General features: G+C 38.5%; 1 protein-coding gene across 1 annotated transcript in view; it reads left to right on the top strand.

The window, feature by feature from the left end:
• Lrrc9 (leucine rich repeat containing 9) overlaps positions 1-18,658 on the top strand; it is a 79,539-nt gene that overhangs the window by 47,192 nt on the left and 13,689 nt on the right. Inside the window, exons 19-26 of the mRNA XM_035445872.1 lie at positions 72-206; positions 1,554-1,731; positions 3,279-3,499; positions 9,564-9,686; positions 14,267-14,397; positions 15,542-15,650; positions 16,489-16,628; positions 18,469-18,605. Coding sequence (XP_035301763.1) covers positions 72-206; positions 1,554-1,731; positions 3,279-3,499; positions 9,564-9,686; positions 14,267-14,397; positions 15,542-15,650; positions 16,489-16,628; positions 18,469-18,605 — 1,174 coding nt within the window. The remainder of the gene's footprint in view (positions 1-71; positions 207-1,553; positions 1,732-3,278; positions 3,500-9,563; positions 9,687-14,266; positions 14,398-15,541; positions 15,651-16,488; positions 16,629-18,468; positions 18,606-18,658) is intronic.

Raw genomic sequence — 18,658 nt, 5'->3', positions numbered from 1 at the left:
ACTTCTTAGCTATGTATAAATGAACATCAGTGTGCTATTACTTTTATTCATCATATTTTCTACTTTATTAGTTAACTCTCTTACAGCATTCTAGTTCTAAAGAGGAAAGACCTCGGATGCTTAGTGTATGGCCTTCTGCCAAAATTCTGACACAGATTTCAAAGTTAGGACCACATTTTCAGCTGACTGGGAACTGGTTCTTGAAGGTAACGGCTCATTCTACTAACTTTTATATTGTCTTAGTTAAATTGATCTTTGTATTCAACATTGGTGTGAACTAGACAGATTAGAAACAAAAAAATTAAGAGATAAAACAAGATGGGAAAAAAGACTTAAGATGTACCATCTTATCAAATGTCAATTGTACAATACACTGTTTTTGAATGTAGTCATAACATTATATCTTAGACCCTTAAAATTCATTTTTCTTGAAAAGTTGAAACTTAGTGCCCTTCAATTCTATTTCCTTGGCCTCCCATCTTCATCCCCAGAAACCACCAGTCATCTCTTTGCCTCTATGAGTTTAACTATTTATATCCCACATCTAATTGACATCACAGCTTTTAAAACACATGGCTATCAAATTAAATGACAGGCCTTAAATATTTATCATTTTAATGGTCAATTATGCTTCAATGGTTAGGAAAACATAAGGCAATTTATCATTTTTAAGGTAATAAATGTACTGTGTGTGTGTGTGTCTGTGTGTGTGTGTGTGTGTGTGTGTGAGAGAGAGAGAGAGAGAGAGAGAGAGAGAGAGAGAGAGAGAGAGAGAGAGAGACATGAAATGCTAAGGCCGAGTTCTAGATAAATGTTACAGGGTTTGTCTAAAACTGTGGTTATCACAGAATTGGAGATTTAGGATAAAGGTCGGCTATAAACTGAAGAGTAGATTTTTGTACTAAGTTTTAGCCAACTTAATGCTCAGAATCAGAAATCAAGCTAACATTTTAAAGACAAGGGAGCAGAAATTTTGGCAAATGAATTGGAGAGTATTCCAGGCCTCAGCCAAGAACAAGTCAGAGTCCCAACAGCTTCTTGCTGCATAAGGCCACCTGACCATATCAGAGTCCTTTCTAGTGCAGACATGAAGGACAGCAATGAAGCAAATAGGACTCTTGAAAATGGGACATACCAGTGACATTTTTATTATATAATATATCTTGATATTGGATGGCAGTGCAGGCTCAGTGGTCCCAAGTTCTGGAATCAGAATGATGCTTTAAATGTGTCCCAAATGAGGCTGAGGTGTCCAGGTTTTTATATCTACCACTAACATGGGCAGAGCTGGGAAGGAGTATGCACTGAGGCAAAGTGACTTTGCAGCTAAGGCTAACCCAACTGCCACACCACGGTGTCCATAACACAACAAACATCCCCATTAGAGTCTTGTCAAGATTTACCTTTCTTGTAAAACTTAGTGTTTCCAGTTCCTAAAGGAATTCTAGCATTTACTTTTTAAATTTGGACTGTTTTGTTAGATTTTTAAATCTAATAATTTTGAATTTGTTTGCAAGATTCAGAAGTAACATGTAATATGAATTATTGTATAGATAACTGCCTTAAATTTAGATGGACAACATCTCTTTGAAATCACAAATCTAGAAAAATTGGAGAATTTGAAATGGGCTTCATTCAGCAATAATAACCTCTCCAAAATGGAAGGCTTGGAGTCCTGTGTCAACCTGGAGGAGCTCACATTAGATGGCAACTGCATCTCAAAAATAGAAGGTGAGATAGAGACTTGGTAAGAGCCACCACGTCTCAAATAACTCAGGAATGCTAAGGACTGAGTTTCCAAAGAGGCAGATATCGAGAGGAGCTTCAAGAAGGTCTGTGTCAGGGTCTTCTGAACACCTTTTGACAGGACTGGTGATGAACTTCTAAGCATAATGAGCCGAAGCAGCTGACTGTCACCACTAGGCCTCTTTCCTTTCCTAATTGGGGGAATTACCATTTGCTACCAAACCCAGTGAGTAGAAACAAGGTATCCATTAGTGTCCATAACACTGAAAGAGTGTATCGGTGAGATCAAACAATCCTCTACATTTGGCAAGGTAAGGAATTAAGGTTGTATTTAGAAATGCAAACAGGAATAAAAATGAAAATTATACTTAGTAAAAATTAAAAATGGAAAAGCTGTATACATTTTCTCTGGCATCACTTACAAAGCGATTAATCTTTAATAAGGCCTCAGTCATAAAGAGATGAGTACATTCTGACTGATTTAAGTTCAATATAAAAACATTTATTCTATGCCATAGAGTAAAAGCTAAATTCCCTTCCCCCACCATGTATCCTAAATTCTTCAGACCTTATGTCTTTGTTTATCTGCAGCTAAAAAGCCCAACATTTAGATGCACTGCTCTGAAATATACTAAATTATATATTCTGTGACTGTCTCAGCTTCTATCCTGACCCCCCACTTGATGCCTCTAATGGCAATAATTTGGAAGAAACCTTCTTCGACTTGCTAAAAACTGACTCTATTCCCCCTTCCTAAAAACCATGCTATTTAATTCCATAACACCTTAGAAGTAGGCTTGGCATGCCCTTTGTGTGGATGAGGAAATGGGGGAGTACTTATATCATTTACCTGTAGCCCTGTGCAATACATTTGAAGCCAACTATGACTCCAAAGTTCTTATCTTTCAGCCAGGTATGTGGTGATCCACACCAGTCATCCCAGCACTCAGGTGTCTGAGTCAGGAGGACAATGAACTGTGAATTTGAGGCCAGTCTGAGCTACATATTGAAACCTTGTCTTAAAAAAAAAAAAAAAAGTCCTCCTTTCCACTGTTCTCTCCTGCCTGCATGCTTCTTCTGCTGGGAAAAGCCAGCTTCTAAACTTGATTCTAAAAATCAAGTTTATGAGATTTGGGCCAAATGGTTGTCATTAATACAGATGATTCCTTAATTTCCAGACTGTTATACTCTGGTTTCTAATCTTTCATGTTTTAATATGAGAGCTGGTAGCTAATTTATTTTTATTTTTTGAAGGAGAAATTGTTACCCACAAAGTGCCTTTCTTTAAAACCTAAGAAAAAAAATGCATCTACTTAGAAATTCAAAGTCAAAATTTGATGCATTCATGGCACTTTCTGCACATGACTGTGTCCTTCTGAAACACCAAGGAAGAAGTGATGGAATGATTTCTTGTCACGGATTCCTTAAAGTTGTTGAAATTTACAAATAAGAGCATTAGTGCCGTGGCTAGCTTGTTCTGTTTGAAACTAACCTGCTGCCTCAATTGCTCCTTGACTTGGCTAATATTCTAGGCATCGCCAGGCTGACTAAATTAAGCCGCCTCAGCATGAACAACAACCTTCTCACCGGCTTGGAAAAGCACACTTTTGATAACATGCTTCATCTCCACTCTCTGTCTCTTGAGAACAACAGGATCACATCGCTGAGCGCCCTACAAAAGACGTTTACTCTGATAGAGTTGTACATAAGCAATAACTACATAGCTGTGAACCAAGAGATCTACAACTTAAAGGTGACTGCCTGGGCTAACATGTTTCCTCTCTTCAAAGCATTTACTGTTAGTTTATGTGATGGAAGCCATGCTCACTGGATAGAGTTTGTTGAAAACCATAAAGGAAACTCAAATAACAAGGTTTATTGAAATACATTTGCATTCATTTAATGCAAATATACAAATGGCACCACTATGACAGCAATCTGATATGTTTGTAGGGTAACTTTTTACCAACATATATTAATTGTGCAAATTACTTTGCTTCATTATGACATTTTCATGGCCCATACAGTTTGCTTTGATCATATTCATTCCCCTTATTGCCTTTCCTTCCCTCCTGATCCTCCTCCTTTTCCTCGCCCCACCCCTAAAGGCCTCCCCCTTCTACTGTCCCCACTAACTCCATAGATAAGTGAAAGCACACACTACTTGTCTCTCTGAGACTATATTATTTTCCCTGAACATAGTGATCTGTAGTTCCTGAAAATGGCATGTATTTGTTCTTCTTTATGGCTGAATACTACTTAGTATTTACATGCCATATTTTCTTATCCATACATCCATTGATGAGTACGGGAGCTAGTTCTGTAACTTACCTGCTGTGACTCATGCTGCAAGAGGCACGGATGTCCAGTTGAATTGGCTGGCTTCAGCAGGGACCATCCACTCAGGAGCCATGTATAGATCGACTTTCAATCTTATAAGGGCCCCTATACTAATTTCCATAGTGGCTGGGATAGTTTACATCACTGTCAATTGCATATAAGAGTTTCTTTTGCCTCACATCTTTGTTTTGCTTCCTTGCTAGCATCATTTTTGACCAGGGATAAGATCGAATCTCAATGTAGTTTTGATTTGCATTGTCCTATTTTGTATGTGTGTCTACTTTTGTTGTCCATTTGGATTTCTTCACTTGTGTTCAGTTTATGTTCAGTTTATGTATCCATTTATCGATTAGATTATTTGCCCTTTTGGTTTTTAATATTTTTTGTATATTTTAGCTGTTAAACCCGATTTTCTAAATTTTCTGTGGTCAGACTCTGAATTCACCCTGTGAATGTTTCTTTTCTGTGAAGAAGTCTTTTTAATGTATGAAATCCTGAACGTCAACTTTCCAGGCTACTAGAATCCTATTAGAAAATTCCCTTCATCTTTACATCTGGCATTTTCTAACCTTACATCAGGTATAAGGCTAAGATTTTTGGTCCATTTTGAGTTCATGTTGTTTTGTTTTGGGTTTTAGATTTATTTAATTTTCTGTGTGAGTGTTTTGCCTACATATATTATGTGTACTACCTGAAAGCCTGGTGCCTGTGGAGGCCAGCAGATGGCGTCAGATTCCCTGGAACTGGAATCTCAGATAGTTGTGAGTCACCATGTGGGTGCTAAGAATTGAACCTGGGTCCACTGCAACAACAACGGGTGCTGTTAACCACTGAGCCTTCACCCTTGCCCTTGGGCTGATGCTTTTACAGAGTGAGAAATGAGAATCAATTTTTGGTTTTCTACACATAGGTGTCCAATTTTCCCATCGGGACCAGAAGGCTGCATCTGCATGGGCATATTCTTGGGTCTTCTGTTCTGTTCCACTAGTCTACATGTCTATTTTGACTTGAGAACCATACTGGCTTTTGTTCTGTTATTTGTTTTCATTATGGCTCTGAAGTAGTTTGAAGTCAAATGTAAGAACGTGCATATTCTGTGCTGGCTACTTTTATGTCAACTGGACACAAGCTGTAGTCGTCTGAGAAAAGGGGGCTTCATTTGAGAAATTGCCTCCAGAAAATCAGGCTGTAGGCAAACCAGTAGGGCATTTTCTTAATTAGTGATAAATGTGGGAGGACTCAACACGATGTGGGTGGAACCACTGGTGGTCCTGGGTGCTATAAGAAAGCAGGCTGAGAAAGACATGAGGAGCAAGCCAGTAAGTGCATTCCTCCATGGCCTCAGCATTAGCTCCTGCCTCCACGTTCCTGTTCTGCTTGAGTTCCTGTCTTGGTTTCCATCAATGGACTGTGACTTGAGATATACAAGCCACTAAATCCTTTCTTCCTCAAGTTGCTTTGGGTCATGCTGTTTCATCACATCAATAGTAACCCTAACTAGGACACCTTCCTTCCATCAAAAATGCTTTCTTCCACAGTTGTAAAGATTCCCAAACCTCAATTATTTAACAGTTCTGTTGTCAGTATGAATTATCCATAATCATATTTTATCAGTTTCTCTAAACTTTTCTGGTCAATATTGTTTATCATATATTGGATTTTGTTTTGTTTTTGTTTTTCCAGTACTGAGCTGAGGATCAACCTCAGGGCCTCAGGCATGCTAAGCAAGCACTCTACCTTGAGCTGTATCCCCAGCCCTCTATTCGGATTTCATCTCTTTTCTTTTCCTAAAGAAACCACTAACTCAAGACTACTGTGTAACAGGCTTTACTGAAGGGATTAGCTTCAAATGCACTGGTCTCTTCAGTTCCTGGCCACTCCCTATGAGTGATTTATTGCTTCATTTGCTGTGACTGTTACTTTCTTCCAACAACTTGCATCCTTCCCTGCCTTTCCCAGCATTCAGGCTTCTCTCCATCCTCTTTCCCAATACCTTCTAAAGCTACAAAGGCAACCTGGTTACCAACAGTGTCAGCAGAAAACAAGCCCATCATGGTATTGAGAAGCTTCATTCCCTCCTGCCCACAATTACTCAGGGCCATTCCTTGACGAAAGGCAAATTTTCCAATAGATTGGTTGTCCTTCAAGCTTGTCTTTTTGTTTTTGTGACATTGTTTTTCATTCCCTTTACATAGCAAATATACAAACATACGACCTAATAGGTCATTCTCCATGACCAAAGTATACAGGTTTAAGTATATGAACATTTTCTCTACACCTTTGCCACTGATAATACATCTAACACCAACATCTTTTTTTTTTTTTTTTTAGTTCAAATTAGGAACAAGCTTGCTTCACATGTCAATCCCTTCTCCCACTCCCTCCCCTCCCCCCAACTCCTCACCAGCTCTCCACCCCATTCCCCCTCTGCTCCCTAGGGAGGGTAGGGCCCTCCATGGGGCTCCCCAAAGTCCATCACATCATCCTGGGCCAGGCCTGGGTCCTCCTCCATGTGTCCAGGCTGAGAGAGCATCCCTTCCTATGGGATGGGCTCTCAAAGTCCCTTCTTACACTGATTCACTACCAGGGGGCCCATAGAGTGCTGAGGCCTCCTCATTGACATCCACGTTCAGGGGTCTGGATCATTCCCAAGCTGGCCTCCCAGGCAGCAGTCTGGGGTCCATGTGCTCCCCCTTGTTCAGATTAGCTGTTTCTGTGGGTTTCACCAGCCTTGTCCCAACCCCTTTAATCTTCATTCCTCCTCCTCTGCAACTGGGTTCCAGAGTTCAATTCAGTGTATAACTGTGGGTGTCTGCCTCTGCTTCCATCACTCACTGGATGAGGGCTCCTCATGCTCCCAATTAGCTCAGGAGATCCTGCTGCTTTCCATTCTCTGGGGTCCATGCATTTTTCTCTTAGAGTACTTCCTGTTTCCTAGTTTCTTTAGTGATGAGGATTGTAGGCTGGTAATCCTTTTGCTCTATGTCTAAAATTCATATATGAGTGAGTACATACCATGTTTGTCTTTTTTGTGATTGGGCTACCTCAGTCAGGATGGTTTCTTCTAGTTCCATCCATTTGCCTGCGATTTTCAAGATTCCATTGCATTTTTTTCCACTGAGTAGTACTCCATTGTGCAAATGTACCACATTTTCTCTATCCATTCTTCAGCTGAGGGGCATCTAGGTTGCTTCCAGGTTCTAGCTATTACAAACAATGCTGCTATAAACATGGTTGAACTTATGTCCTTGTTGTATGAACATGCATTATTTGGGTATATGCCCAAGAGAGGAATTGCTGGATCTTGAAGTAGACTGATTGCCATTTTCCTGAGCAACTGCCATATGACTTCCAAAGTGGTCTTACAAGTTTGCACTCCCACCAGCAATGGAGGAATATTCCTTTTTCTCCACATCCTCTCCAGCATAGACTGTCATTGGTATTTTTTATTTTAGCCATTCTGGCTGGTGTAAGATGGTATCTCAGAGTTGTTTTGAGTTGCATTTCTCTGATGGATAAGGATTTTGAGCACTTTCTTAAGTGTCTTTCAGCCATTTTAGATTCCTCTGTTGAGAATTCTCTATTTAGTTCTGCACCCCACTTTTTAATTTCATTGTTTGGTGTTTTGGTGGCTAGCTTCTTGAGTTCATTGTATATTTTCGAAATCAGCCCTCTCTCAGATGTGGGGTTGGTGAAGATCTTTTCCCATTCTGTGGGCTGTCGTTTTGTCTTACTGACTGTGTCCTTTGCCTTACAGAAACTTCTCAGTTTCAGGAGGTCCCATTTCTTAATTGTGGATCTCAGTGTCTGTGCTACTGGTGTTATGTTCAGGAAGCAGTCTCCTGTACCAATTCACTCAAGGGTATCTCCCACTTTATATTCTAAAGGTTCAGTGTGTTTGGATTTATGTTGATATCTTTGATCCATTTGGACTTAAATTTTGTGCATGGTGATAGATATGGATCTATCTGCAATCCTCTGCATGTCCGAATCCAGTTGTGCCAGCACCATTTGTTGAAGATGCTTTCTGTTTTCCATTGGTTAGATTTAGCTTCTTTGCCAAAAATCAGGTGTTCTTTGGTGTGTGGGTTAATATCAGGGTTTCCAATTCGATTCCATTGGTCTATCTGTCTATTTTTGTGCCAATACCAAGCTGTTTTCAGGACTATGTCTCTGTAACAGAGCTTGAGGTCAGGGATGGTGATGCCTCCAGAGGTTCCTTTAGTGTACAAGGTTGTTTTGGCTATCCTGGGTTTTTGTTTTTATTGTTCTTTCAATATCTGTGAAGAACTGTGTTGGAATTTTGATGGGGATTGCATTGAATCTGTAGATTGCTTTCGGCAAGATTGCCATTTTTACTATGTTGATCCTACCTATGCAAGAGCATGGGAGATCTTTCCATTTTCTGGTATCTTCTTTAATTTCTTTCTTTAAAGACTCAAAGTTTTTACTGTACAGGTCTTTCGCTTTTTTGGTTAGTGTTACCCCAAGATATTTTATGTTGTTTGTGGTTATCGAGAAGGGTGATGTTTCTCTGATTTCTTTCTCATTGCATTTATCATCTGTATATAGTAGGGCTACTGATTTTTTTTAGTTAATTTTGTACCCTGCTACTTTGCTGAAGGTGTTTATCAGCTGTAGGAGTTCCCTGGTAGAGTTTTTCGGGTCACTTATGTAGACTATCATATCATCTGCAAACAGTAAAAATTTGACTTCTTCCTTTCCAATTTGTATCCCTTTGGTCTCCTTTTCTTGTCTTATTGCTCTAGCTAGAACTTCAAGTACAATATTGAAGAGATATGGGGAGAGTGGACAGACTTGTCTTGTTCCTGGTTTTAGAGGAATCACTTTGAATTTCTCTCCATTATTTTGATGTTGGCTGTTGGTTTGGTGTATATTGCTTTTATCATGTTTAGATATATTCCTGTTATTCCTGTTCTCTCCAAGATCTTTATCATGAAGGGATGTTGGATTTTGTCAAAGGCTTTTTCAGCATCTAGTGAGATGATTATGTGGTTTTTCTTTTTCAGTTTGTTTATATGGCTAACACCAGTATCTTTTTTTAACTTTTATATGTAGAATTTAATTATCTATACACATAACTAATCCAAAAGGTTGATTTACAATTGTTAAAGCTGCAGATTTATATATTTATATATTTTACATTCATATCCAGGAAAACACTGAAGCACAGTAGACAGGGAGGGGCTGCCCTGTTCTTTGCACCATGTGATAACGCCAGTATCTTAAAAGGGATAATGATATTTAGTGTGAACCACAGAAATGTTGTAGACTGTCATCTCTTAATGGTCTAAAGGGAAACCCTTGTACTTAAAGTATAATTAAAGGCACTCAAATTCTATGAAATTATAGATAATTCAAATATTAAAATTCAAGGGTGTCTAGCTCCTGGAAAAATAGGTTGCTGGAGAGTGATTTGCATATATACATAAATTGATTCTATCCTTATTATTTAGGGTTTATGCAACTTGGTCATTCTAGACATGTTTGGAAACATTATTATATGGAATCAAGAAAACTACCGATTGTTTGTGATATTTCATCTTCCAGAACTGAAGGCCTTGGATGGAATTTCAATTGTAAGTTGTTTTGTAAATCATAACTTTTAATCCACAGTGCGCATATCTGCATACTCACAGGTCATAAGCATCTTGAATATTGCCTTATCTCTGGTATCTCTAAACCTCACCATGCTCATTAAAATCTACATCTCCACAGCTCTTTGGGGATCTGGATTTTACAGTTCTCTCACCTGGCCAATTCTTAATAGTCTAACATAAGCCTGAGAGAGGAGGTGGTGCTTTCCTTTCTATACAGTGAAGTCTGTGCCTTCAAAGTGAAGAGTGGACTCATCAGACAAAGACCCCATGGCACAAGCATGAGGTACTGAGCTAGGATCCCCAGATCCCATGTAAAGCTACACAGCATAACCTGCACCTGTAACCCCGATGCTCCCATAGTGAGATGGGGGTAGAGACAGAAGAATCCTCAGAAGCTCGTGGTCCAGCTAGCCTGGTGTGCTCAGCAGTGGACATAAGGCAAAGCCCAGTGACCTCCATGTGCCCATGTCATGGCACAAGCACACACTAAAAAAAAAAAAAATTACCCAGCTCAGTGCTGGGTAATTTTGTAATGTGTAAAGTCCTGGGTTAAATCTTCACTGAACACTGCAACAGACAAGGCACAGTTCCGTGATGCAGAGTAAGAAAAGTATTCACTAGAGTGCTATAACCCCCTTGGGCTTAAGAAATGTCTGTTATTTCCTGGAGAAACTACAATTGCCAACTATTATGGAAAATATATTTCAACCAACAAATATAGCATGACAGGAGTACTTAAAACAGTAATTGGGGAGCACAGGTCTTAGGTATGAACACAAAATCCTCATCTGAAGACCCAGGTTCTCTAACAGGCAAGTTCATGCTGGACTCCCAAGCTCCATGTAGCAGGATAAGTGCCCAACAAATGTGGGAAGAAGCCAGGTGTTAGTATAATGTTACCTATCTGTAGTCAAACAAAAACAAGCATCAAATATTTTAGAAAATTGAGAGACAACCCTTGATGGTTTAGTACTCTGAGATACTCTGAAAAGGCAGGATCTCACTGAATAAAACAGTCATTAATAAAACATTAGTCATTCTAATAAATTCAAATTCTCCAGAACTGTGTATGTTGGACTTATTCGGTCACTGGTTTTCACTAAGGCTGGATTTTATGTATAGTCTTGCATAACTAGTATTGTATTTGCTCTAAATGCGTCGGAGCTCTTACTCCTCTTAGTTACATGCCCTCATTTGAAAGATGTCATGAAAAAGTACTTTTAGAAATAAATGCAGGGGGGAGTCTTGTTGTATTCACTGATGATGGGCATTCTGCAAGTATTTCTTTTCTCATTTTAGCATCTCAAAAGCCCGGAGCCATTTTATGATTCAATAATAGACACATTATAGGATATTATGTTCTCTCTGTCCCTAGTCCTAGATTTATCTTTTCCAACTTATGCTGTTCTGAGGCTTGGCCTTTATTATTATTTATTTATGCCTTTATTGTTTTTTATATATTATGTTTCCTATAAGCTGCTTTATGTCCTTTGTAAAATGGGGTATGTCAAAAATCTATGAATTAATAATGGAACATGAAGAATGGGCTGGAGAATAAGACTTCAAATGGAAGGGGATGGAAATGCTCTGAATAGCCAGAAGCACATATTAAGAATTTTCATCAAATAGCAGTCTTTATGGAAGTAGGAAAAACAACATTTTTTAAAATTAGTGAAATAATACAGGAGAAAAATAATAAGAAACTGAACCAGAAGGAGGTTACTCAGAAAACTGGCTGGGTGTGGTGGCACACAACTATAGTCCTAGCACTCCAGAGGCAGAGGCAAGCAGATCGCTGTGAGCTAGAGACCAGCCTGGTTGACATAGTGAGTTTCAGGGCAGCCAGGACTATATGAAGAGTCCCTGTCTCAGAAACAACCAACCAAAACTGGAAATCCAAAACTTGAGAGAAATACTATGGGAAATTAACAGAATCTATCACTCATGGGCAGCAAACACGGAAAGGTGTCTACAGAGCTTGCAACTACAATAAAAGTGTCATGGAGGAAGTTGGGGTTACCTCTTTGGGTTCTTAGTCTTCCAAAAAGAATTTTAAAAGAGACTCACTAGGAAGCTCAAGGTCAATATTACTAATGTTTAAGAGAAAACAACAGGGCAAGCAAATTATAAATCTTGGCAGATTGGGAGAAGAGAAAGAGAGCCATGTATTTTGAATAAGGGTGACAATGAAGGTCAGCAAGTAGATATGTGGCAAAAGGAGGCAGCTTCAGAGCAGGATTAAATGCCAGAGGAAACGCTCTTAGGCTTTGGTTAGTGTCCAAAAGAAAGTGATAGAAAAGGAAAAGAGAAAGTTAAACTTTTCTGCTTCATAGACTTTAAAAGATGAACAGGGTGGTGTGTCGTAACTACACTGAGGATATTTCCTGAAGGAAAAGCACATTATCTCATTAGGGGATAATTATTCTTCCAACTCTTTAGCACAGCTTCAAGTGAATAAGCCTGAGACCAGATCTCTTGGAAAGGTCATTGACAGGCCCAGGTGAATTAACTCTTAAGAGAGGAAACAACCATATGTCATGTCTCCACTCAGGCCAGAGGTAGATTCCACACTTTTGACCAGGAGGGAATAGCTTTCCCCTAATGAGCCCCAAAGAGAGCCCTGATATTCTCCAAGATCACTGTAACAAAAGGCCCCATAATGCACTATGAGTAGAAGAAAAGCAGCTTTGGGGGATGAGATGGTCACTTTCAGACATACTATATTTTATGAGACATTAGATTATCTGACTAGAAATATCAAGCAGGTAGTTGAAAAAATCATAGGACTGAATTTGGATATGAAAAAATGTCATTCACTTTTTTTTTAGATTTAGAAATAGTTTGAGGAAAGTGGATAGTTAAACTGAAAGCACATACAAGGCTGTCTAAAGAAAGAGAACGGAGAATGCAAGGAAGTCTGAGTAAGGAAACTTCAAAAAAGAAAAAAGGAAAACAGTGAAAAGTGGGAACCATGGGAAGCAAAGGGCAACACATCCCTAGGAATGTTTGAGATGTAAGTAGACCAGGAATGGCAGAGATGAAAGCGGTGATGCGTTACCAGGCACTCAGAGATGTTACATGGATTGTTTCAAGTTAGACAGGTCTTTACTTATTTATCTTTAAGTAAGGGAAGGCTTAGACTATGAAGAACTAAAGAACTGTCTAGGTAGTTGTAATTTCATTTTATCCCATCTTAGTATACATTTCTATCTTGCAAAAATCATTTTGCATGAAGAGTATGTATTCTCATTTCAAATATGAAGTCTTTTCGAGTTAGGAATATAAGAAGGGGAGGGTAACTAAATGTCAAGAAAATGACTTAGCAGTTTTATCTGACAAACTGATAAAATTACTGCCTGGGTTAAGTACTTGGCTATGCTATTTTTCAGTACTAAAACTGGTTGCATTCTGTTTCATATCTCCTATCTCTTTGTTGGTGTTTATTTCCTTACTGATGGTTTGTATTTTCATTTGATTCAAGTGCCTTCATAATTGCCAAGGCATTTTTTTGAGGCCCGATTGTCAGTAATTACTCATATCTATGCCATCCTAGAGGATCTGTTGTCTTTTCATACTGAGAGGCTTTTCTGTGTTTCCGTGGACAATTTGGGTCCATAGCAGAGCAGAGATGACCTGTCTCAGCAGCCCACCCCTGACCATGCACCAGTGGGAAGATGCTGGGCACCACTTTGTTGCTGTTAGGCAGGAGTTAGAGATGCAGCCTGAAGTGTGGAGTTCCTCAGTGCCAAGGCCAGGGTAGGAGTTCATGCTTTCCAACATGTCTCCATTGATTCTGTGTGGCCAGGAGAGAATCCCTGTTAAATTGTCCATGGACCTCCACTGATTCATCCTGGCTGTTTGAGACAGGAATGCCTCATTAATATTCTTCAGGATCCCTGTTATGATAGCTAATAGTGGCAACCAAGCACACACACACACACACACACACACACACACACACACACACACACACACACACACACACACACCGTAAAGAACACATTGTGGTGAAAGTTGGCTTGGTTTGGTTGTTTCTGGTATAGCACTGTGCTGGGAGGGAATGCAGGCTCAGTCTCTCCTTGGACACAGGAAAGCTGAGGAGTGTCTTGCTGTAGTCTAGCAATACTGAGTAGCCTGTTCTGCACTTGGTAGTGGGGCCAAGTTTACGTGTTGGTGCTTAGATGGAACAGGCCTATTATTATCTAAAAGCTTCACAGTTATTATTACACCAGGCTCCCCCTTTGCTTGTCCACTAACTAGAGAAAGTTGGATGGTTATGGGCTTTCTTTTGTTTTCTGGCTTCCCAGCACCCCAGCCAGGCATATATGAGTCAAAACACAAAATCAAGGTGTCATTCCTAAGGCCCTGGTATCATCTCATGTGTGTGTGTGTGTGTGTGTGTGTGTGTGTGTGTGTGTGTGTGTGTTTCATCTATCCAGTGTGGTAGGTGGGTGGAGTAACTGTTTCTACTGATGATTAAGGATTGTGTCTATGTCATTTACATCTGTAACTAGAGGTTGTCTGTAGGAGAGCTCATCACTTTCCAAATGTCCTCATAGGAACCTTCAGAGGTCGAGAATGCAAAAGATTTGTTTGGTGGTAGACTTACATCTGACATGATTGCCGAACGACAAGGACACTCCAACTTTAATCAAATGCAAGAGCTAAACTGGACTTCATCATCCATCAGGTACAATCACTTCATTGTATTTGTAATTATAATTGCAAGTATAATTATTACCACATTCTGGACTCTCCTTTCCAAACATAATTGTCCTAGTCTATCTCAGACACCCCTTGAAATGATGTGATAATTTTTATTATCAGAAACTATGATTAAAAAGTTACCACAAGGGTTTGTTTCCCATCTGTTTTTGTTTCTTCTATTTCTTTTAAAACTATTCATGTTAGGTTCACTATTCATATGTTGGTTTTTAAAGGAATTGCAAGGGGCTGGAGAGATGGCTCAGAGGTTAAGAGCCCCGGCTGCTCTTCCAGAGGTCCTGAGTTCAATTCCCAGAAACCACATGGTGGCTCACATCCATCCGTTATGAGATTAGATGCCCTCTTCTGTTGTGCAGATATACATGGAAGCAGAATGTTGTATACATAATAAATAAAATCTTAAAAAATAAAGGAATTGCAAAAATATAATTACATCTAAAGAAAATCATGAAAATCAAAGTTAGAAAAAAAAAAACCAAACCCTGCTTACACTTTTAATTGTACCTTATTAATCTAATGGGATCCTTAGACGCATGTTAGAACGTGAATGTGGAATTGTTATGTTCAGGCTCCAGACTTGTCTGGCATGTGGATTTCCAGAGCCTCTCAGTGACCAGAGGCCTCAATCATCATTCTCAACTGAGTGTTGAAACAAATGCTGTGATGGTTTTCCAGATCTCAGAAAAGTCTAGTTCCAAAGCCTTTACTGCTGTCTCCTTCCTGTCTATGCCCTTCACTCCTTGTCACTTGGGAAACAGCCTACTTCAGATGCTTCCACGGAAGCTTAGGACCTGATTATCTTATGACTTACGCTATCAAGCCTGCTGTGATGGTAATCTGTAACTCAACTGGAAATGTTTACTGTGTTAAGTGTCTTCTACAGTAATTACTTAATGGTAATTGGTAAGGGATTTTTTAAAATAATCAAGTGCTATGTCATGTTCTTCACACCTGTCTAACAAAAATATACACTTAGCTGGACATCTATTTCCAGTATTTGACATTGCATAGAACTTGTCCAGTGAGACTCTCCATTGGCTTTGGGAGTCATTGTGGAGGAACTTACCCTGTTCCCTTAAAATAATAACTGTATTTGCTTTCTAACTCAGGACTGTCGATCTGATTCCAGTTGACCACTTCAGGAACGTGAGCAATGTGAACCTACAGAACAACAACCTTACCTCCTTCAGTGGCCTCATCTACCTGCCCAACGTGAAGGCATGTTGCTGCAAAGCTGTATTTGCTCTCAAAGACTTCAGCACAAGTTTTAATCTTCACTTTACATTAAAATGTATTTTCTTATTAAGGTGTAGAAAATATTCCTTCAGTTGTATTTTATTTTGTTTTTCACTAATCAAGAAAAAATTCTTAGTCTTACTTTCCAATTTATTTATTTATTTATTTATTTATTTATTTATTTATTTATTTATTTTTGTGTTTTGAGACAGGGTTTCTCTGTGTAGCTTTGGAGCCTATCCTGGTACTCGCTCTGGAGACCAGGCTGGCCTCAAACTCACAGAGATCTGCCTGCCTCTGCCTCCCGTGTGCTGGGATTAAAGGCATGCACCACTAATGCCCAGCCATTTTTATTTTTTTAACCATCTACCTTATATCCTTGGCGTACAGACAGATCTTACTCCTCAGTAGGAGCTAGGATGAGGGGCCATGGCTCTAGTGAGCATGTATGAAACAAAGTTGGGAATGAGGTGGTTCTCAGAGTAGTCTCATTGTTTCAACTCAGTCAGCAATTAAAAGCATCTAAGCACAGAGCCAAAAAATATTCTAAGTAATTATTTCATCTGTTTCAGGCTTAGACAAACCAGGAGTACAGAGTGAGAAAGTTGGGTAGCTGGCTAGTATCTTGGATATTTTATTTATAGTGATTCTCCAACAAGTAAAATCATTAAAAACACATTCCAAGCTAAATCTAAATGCTTTGGAATAAATTATTTTATTTTTCATAATAATATATTACTAGTTATATTCTCTATTCCAAGTGTTAGTCAGGCCGTTTTAATGTTATTGACATTTAATTAATAAGATGTTCTTTCTGCAGGTCTTATGCCTCAACTATAATCATATTGAATCAATCATGCCTAGAGTAAAACCTCAGAGTCACCTAAGCAACAGACAACTGCTCTACCAGAAAGTGCCTTCAAGTGGCTATGGACAGCAAGGGGCCACAAAACTAAATAGGTACTTTTTAAAGTTCTTTAATTGTCACACTTAACAACAACCAAAGAAGCCGGGTGTTGGTGGCGCTCGCCTTTAATCCCAGCACTCGGGAGGCAGAGACAGGCGGATCTCTGATTTCGAGACCAGCCTGGTCTCCAGAGCGAGTGCCAGGATAGGCTCCAAAGCTACACAGAGAAACCCTGTCTCAAAAAACAAAAAGCAAACAAAAAAATTATTTTAACAACTGTATGCCAAAAATAAACTTAACAAAGTTCACTATGTCTTTGTCATTGTTCCCCAATTCTAACATTAATGGGAAAGATGTCATTTGTGAAGATCAAGACATATCTCTTGCTTTTGTATACATTTATAAAAGGATGGATGGATGCTAGATAGGTAGGTAGATAGATAGACAGACAGATGGATAGACAGAGATGTGTGTGTATGTATATGTGAAATGTGTGTATCACCAAGTCAAAATACTTTCATTTTCCCAATGAAGAATATTCCTTGTGTTTACCATCTTTATTGAGGTACAGTTTGTATACAACAAAGTTACTAACTTCAGTGTTCTATTTAATGATTTCTGACAAATGTATTCAGTCCTATAACCATGGCTAAAAACACACTGTGAAATGACTGCCCCTCAAACCACCCTTGTTTTTCTTTGCAGTCCCCTTTCCCCACATCCCAGCCTTTGGCAATAGCTACTGATCTGCTTTCTTTTTTCTATGATTTTACCTCTTTCTAGAATTGTGTAAGATTGGAATTACATAGTAAGGACTTTTTTCATCTTTATTAGCATTAATTTATTGTACTAAATGATAGGTTTCATTATGGCATATCATACGTGTGTGTAACATACTTTGGTTATCTTCAATCCCCTATTTTCATATCCTACTCCCTGTCCCACCGCTCCCCCTCCTCCACCTCCAAGCCCTCCCACTTGGATTTTGTGCCTGGTTTCTTTCACTTAGCTTACTTTTTGAGATCCATCCCTTGTCATTGCAAGGGCCAGTAATAAATTTCACTACACTGTGGTGTACTGTTTCAATATGTAGATTATAAGAAAGTAAGCCACCTTACTTATTTTTTTTCAATATTGTTTTGGATGTTCACTGTTCTTTGAATTCTTTATAAATTTTAAGACAGTTCATTTTCTCCTAAAGAGCTTTTGATGGAGATTATATTTAATCTACTCATCAATTTGAAAGAATTGTCATCTTAATAATATTCAGAGTCTAATCCACAAACATGAAATAATTTTTTACTTACTAATACCTCCATTGGTTTCATTCAGTTATGTATAACTATCCTTGTATACATTTTGCGCTTCTTTTTTTGGAATTTATTCTAAAGTGTTCTGAATTTATTTTCTCTTACACTGTTGTATAAAGTAGAAAAATTATTTTCTTAATTTGATTTTTACTTTTTTTATTACTGGCACTGGAGCTTCAGACCATTTTATTATTTTGTCTTATGGCTTTGATGAAGTGATTTATTAGCTCAATTGGTTTTTTTGGTAGGTCTGTTAGAGTTTAATATATACAGGGATTATGTCTTTGAGAATAAAGATAACTTCACTTCTAATGGAATACAACATTTTTCTTTTTCTTGCCTGATTATATTGGCTTCACTTTTCATTGTGACTTTCTATACTTTATTCTTTTCCATATAAGCATTTTAAGAGATAAAAAATTATTATTGTTATTATAAAAACACTGATTAACTATCATATATCAAGAGCTCATGCAAATTTTTATCTTACTTATACTTTATAGTAAATACACCTCAGACCTTCTTTTATGATAGAGTTGCTTTCAAATCAAGTTATAACCTCAAACATAACTGTGTGTTTCAGAGATTCAATAAGCAATGAAAATTTGGCTCCAATAATGCAAAGCTTAGAGGTTCTTCATTTGGGATACAATGGAATTTGTAACTTAGTCCAGCTACAACTTAACAGACTAAGAAACTTAAAATTCCTCTTTCTTCAGGGTAAGTAGACATGCTGTTCATAAATCCTATAAACTGACTGGATTATCATCTTG

Source organism: Cricetulus griseus, chromosome 5, assembly GCF_003668045.3.
Source record: "Cricetulus griseus strain 17A/GY chromosome 5, alternate assembly CriGri-PICRH-1.0, whole genome shotgun sequence".
NCBI lineage: Eukaryota > Metazoa > Chordata > Mammalia > Rodentia > Cricetidae > Cricetulus > Cricetulus griseus.
The sequence above is the reverse complement of the archived record's forward strand: the minus strand, read 5'-3'. Positions and strand labels throughout refer to the sequence as shown.